The 4,281-nt window shown below is 55.1% G+C and overlaps 2 protein-coding genes across 2 annotated transcripts in view; one reads left to right on the forward strand and one right to left on the reverse strand.

Annotated features, from left to right (window-relative positions):
• Positions 1-64: 64 nt before the first annotated feature.
• Positions 65-2,712, forward strand: MONBRDRAFT_34705 (uncharacterized protein; the record flags this gene model as incomplete). Its single annotated transcript, XM_001750686.1, has 12 exons — positions 65-298; positions 368-505; positions 689-767; positions 1,001-1,050; positions 1,158-1,214; positions 1,299-1,382; positions 1,475-1,558; positions 1,669-1,788; positions 1,900-1,948; positions 2,027-2,102; positions 2,222-2,273; positions 2,345-2,712. The coding sequence occupies 12 exons, from the start codon at positions 65-67 to the stop codon at positions 2,384-2,386; spliced, it is 1,065 nt and encodes a 354-aa protein (XP_001750738.1). The 3' UTR covers positions 2,387-2,712.
• A 300-nt stretch (positions 2,713-3,012) lies between these two features.
• Positions 3,013-4,281, reverse strand: part of MONBRDRAFT_34706 (uncharacterized protein) — a gene marked incomplete at its 3' end in the record, with an annotated part of 2,680 nt that continues 1,411 nt past the window's right edge. Inside the window, exon 3 of the mRNA XM_001750715.1 lies at positions 3,013-4,255. Within this exon, the coding sequence (XP_001750767.1) occupies positions 3,013-4,255 (1,243 nt within the window). The remainder of the gene's footprint in view (positions 4,256-4,281) is intronic.

Raw genomic sequence — 4,281 nt, forward strand, 5'->3', positions numbered from 1 at the left:
CCTCCTCCTCCTCCTCCTCCTCCTCTTCCTCTTCCTCTTCCTCTTCCTCCCATCATCAGCCACCATGGCCAAGAACGCCTGGAGTGATAACCCTTTTGGGGGAGGTGATGATGTTGACAACCCCTTTGCCGATGCCTCGGTCACCTCGGCCCAGGCAGCCGTGCCCGAGTACAACCCCTTTGATCAGCCCACTTCGGCTGCTCAAGCCCCTTCCAATAACGCCGATTATGCCTCTGATTCCGTGGCTCAGGGTGCTGCCGCCTTTGGCACGCGTCCGGCTCCCCCTCAACCAGCAGATGTGCGTCCCAACCTGCCTCGATGAGCGCAGCCGTCATTGTTCTACCAGCTTATGCCTCGTGCTTTGTAGGAGGACGTGCCGTCCTGGATGCGCGATGAGCCAGCCTCGCCCGCCACAGCTTCGGCCGCGGCCGCCCCCGCTGCTGCTGCTGCTCCCGATCAAGCCCAGAACGCCTCCAAGAACAAACCGGTTACTCAACGCGAAGTGGTTCGTTATGGTCACGCCACTACCTCCAGCCAAAAGCGATGCTCTCCGCCTGCGTCCTACCCCTCCTTTCGCTGTCTCAGTCACCATGCACTCGGCATTGACACCCGTGCCTTTTGCGCTCTGAACCCATGCCACAATCTCACGCGGGCATGCCTCTGCCACCCCCTACTTACTGGCACACAGGAGTACGCCGAACGCGAGCGCCTGGCTCGCCTCCAGGAAAAGGGATCAGCCCGTGATCCCAACTTTCCCAACTTTCCCCGTTAGTATCATGCCCTTTGCCCCGTGCACCCCCATGATGCATCTTTGTTGCTTCTCTTCCTGTTATGTTGATCACATGCACGCATGTCTTGCTTTGCTTTTGCTTTTGCTTTTGCTTTGCTTGTCTTTGCTTCTCTTCTTGACCTGCCTTACACACTGCCTGCTCTTTCGACCAGCCACGCTATTACTAACCACCCCTTGTCCCCTTGTCCCCTTGTCCCATGACCCAAATAGAATGGATGCGCAACAGTCTAATCAAGCCTTGCTTTCATCTTGATATCAAGGTCTGGTGCCTCGTTTATACTCTCACACTCGTTTTCGATGCTTTCTCGCGCGCACGTGTCATGCCGATGCCGCGATGCTGCTTGCTTCCTGGATCCTTATTCTACAGACGGAGATCCCTGTCTTGGGCCAACGCATCACGCGCATCTCCTACTACGCCTGGCTTGTAAGCTCCGCAGTCCACCCTGCAACATTCCCCGTCCGATCGCTTCCCCCCTCTCACGCAGATCCTCCTCTACCCTTTCTTTAGCTGTTGCTGCTTACGGTCTTTTGGAACATGATTTGCATGCTTGCGGCCCTGGCTGGTCACGCCAAAAATAAGGGCCAATCAGCTGTACGTGCGCAATCCGTTTGCTGACACACCTGCGACCAAAGCGCTCGACCAACCCACTCCTTCACTCTCGCAACTTCCAATCAAACCAAAAGGGTCTTTCCGTGGCATACCTCTTCATCTGCGGGCCGGCTGGCTACATGTGCTGGTTTCAGACCCTGTATACAGCCTTTCGAAAGGTTCGCACGCACGGCCATTGTCCTAATTCCCTTGGCTTGTATAGCTTGCGCTTGCAAGTCTAGCCCTAGCTCAGCCCCTTTTGCGCACACACGCCTGCACGCATGTACAGGACTCCTCTCTCCGCTTCGGCTGGTTTTTCTTGGTCATGGGATGCCAAGCCATCATCTCCATCATCTTTTCCATCGGTATTCCCGGTTGGGGTTCGGCCGGCGTTTGGGTCTCCATCGAGGTGAGCCGGGATCCGCGCCATGCCTCTCGATGCATCTTGAAGTCGTGACTGGACCAAAGTCTAGACGACATGATCTGACCGATTCTTTGGATGCAACTTTACCCCTCTTAGACCATTGATGACAACGCCGCCGCTGGCATTCTTTCCTTCACGGGCGCAGGTATGCGTCTTACACCCCCTGCCTGAGCACATGATCTGGTCAAACTTGGCTCACTCCCTCTCATTGGTTCAATCACAGGCCTTTGGATTTTCAACTCGTTGCTGCATGTTTACATTCTGCGCCGTGTTTTGAAGGCCTACCGCATGGCTGGATAGTGCGTTTGTCTTGACAAACTTTTACCCTGATTGCCCCTTAACGTCTGGGATCGCGGTGTGGACTCACAAGTGGCCCTTCGCTTTGACTTGCCCCCCCCTCCCCCCTCATCTTGTGCAGCACAACTGATGACATGCAGCGCGAGGCTGTTGTTGGAGTAGCTTCAAACCAGGTTTGAAACTGGCTCTCAACCTTTCCATGAGCACTTTACTTTGCCTCCCTCACTCTGGTCTACGCTGCTAGACCGTGCGCAAGGCCGCCGTCAATGCTGCGATGAGCAGCTGAGGAGAGCCCCCAATATTACCCTGATTGGATTGGTTGATTACACCCGAGCACGCGTTGGGTCGAGGTTGTGCGAAACAACTCCTTGTATTCCCAAGGAGAGGTAGCCACTGCTGATACGTCAAATGGATGACTGTGCGCTCTGTTTACTCGGTTCCTGTTCGTTTTTGTTTCTTCTTGGTCACTCTTTCTTCAAGTTCATATTTCTCTTCTGTTCTTCTGTGTGACAACTCTTCTCGTTTTGTAACTCGGCGTGCTGGTAACAGCCGCTTGGGCATCGCTAGGTACCAGGGGTTTGTGTGTTCCTTCCCAATTGCAAGTGTACATGTACGCATTTCAACTCGTCTTTTGACATAATGGCCAACGAGTAAAATCAAGAAGAAAGCTTGGATTCCAACTGAAAAATGGGTGGTGGGACACGCCACACGAGGTCATAGTGTGGATGGAGCAAGGGCATTTCATGACCGTGGCGTGCGTGTAACATGCACAGAACAAAAATAAACAATGTTATCACAAGCGTGTAAGGGCAGGAGTGTGACGAGAGCACGGGCGTGAAAACCGAAGAAAGGACAATGGAAAGTAATTAGTAGTGTAAGGGTGCAAGCGAGCACGAGGCTAATCATGCGGGCTTAATCGAGACGTTGGTACGACTCGCTGGTGGTGGAAGTAGGAGAAGTCAGCGCGGTGTCGCCAGTGTAGCGGTAGCAGAAGTAACGGAGACTAGCGGTCCACACCCAGGCACCAGTGGCGCGAGAAGAGGGTGTATCAGCACCGACAACACGGCAGAAGCACTCTTGAGAGAAAGCGAGATAGCTTGTCTCGTTGCGGAAAGCCTGGTAGAAGGCGCCGTTAAGAGGCATCTGGAAGCGCTGGCCGGTACCAGAGAAAGAGCTGTACTGCAGCTGGAATTGGCCGCAAGGCGCGCTAGTGGTGGTGGTGGTGGAGGTGGTGGTGGTATCAGTCACAGTGGTGGAGGTGGAGGTGGTGGTAGTGACGGTGGTCGAGGTGGAGGTGGTAGAGGTAGTAGTGGTGGAGGTGGAGGTAGTGACGGTGGTGGTGGTGGAGGTGGTGGAAGTCGTGGTGGTAGAGAAGGGGCAGCTGTCAATGCGTTCGCGCTCGCAAACAGCAAAACGGAACTTGGTGCAGACGGCATCGTTCCAAGAAGCAGGCTGACCTCCCTTGGGATGGCCCATTTGGATGCAGTTCTCGCCGTTGGTCTTGCCGTTAGGCTCGTCGTTGCGCCACAGGCAGCCAGGGCCACCGTTGGCACAGCCAATAACGGGGTATTCGGCAAGGAGGCCCGAGATGGAAGTACCATCCAAGAAGAAGTACTGATCCACGCTGGAGTTGTACACGGCACCAAGCCAGCGCAATTCGTTGGGAATGGGGGAGATGGAATAAACAAAGTCGTTCTCGGCCTTGGTCTCAGTGTACACGAGATGAGCATCCATGGTCTCGCACCAGTCCTGAGCCTGAGCAAAGGTCAGAGGGATATCGGGGTAGAAGTCCTTGGAGTAGAAGTACTGATGGCCCTCGAAAACATGAGCGTAGCTGCAAGAACCGGTGACGGTAGTGGTGGTGGTGGTGGTAGAGGTGGTAGTGGTCGAGGTGGTGGAGGTAGTGGTGGTTGAAGTAGTGGTGGTCGAGGTAGTAGAGGTGGTCGTGGTGAAAGCGCAGGGAGCATGGCCATCAATCTCACACACAGCAAAGCGGCGCTTGGAGCAAACGGCATCGTTCCAGTTGCCGACCTGACCACCCTTGGGGTGACCCATCTGGACGCAAAGTTCGTTGTAGGTGATACCGTTGGGCTCATCGCGACGCCAGAGGCAACCGGCGCCCGAAGGCAGGCAAGTAGTGTACTCGGCGAGCAGGCTGTTGATCGTGTTGCCGTCGAGGGT

The sequence above is a fragment of the Monosiga brevicollis genome, genomic scaffold (genome assembly GCF_000002865.3).
Source record: "Monosiga brevicollis MX1 MONBRscaffold_46 genomic scaffold, whole genome shotgun sequence".
Classification (NCBI taxonomy): Eukaryota; class Choanoflagellata; order Craspedida; family Salpingoecidae; genus Monosiga; species Monosiga brevicollis.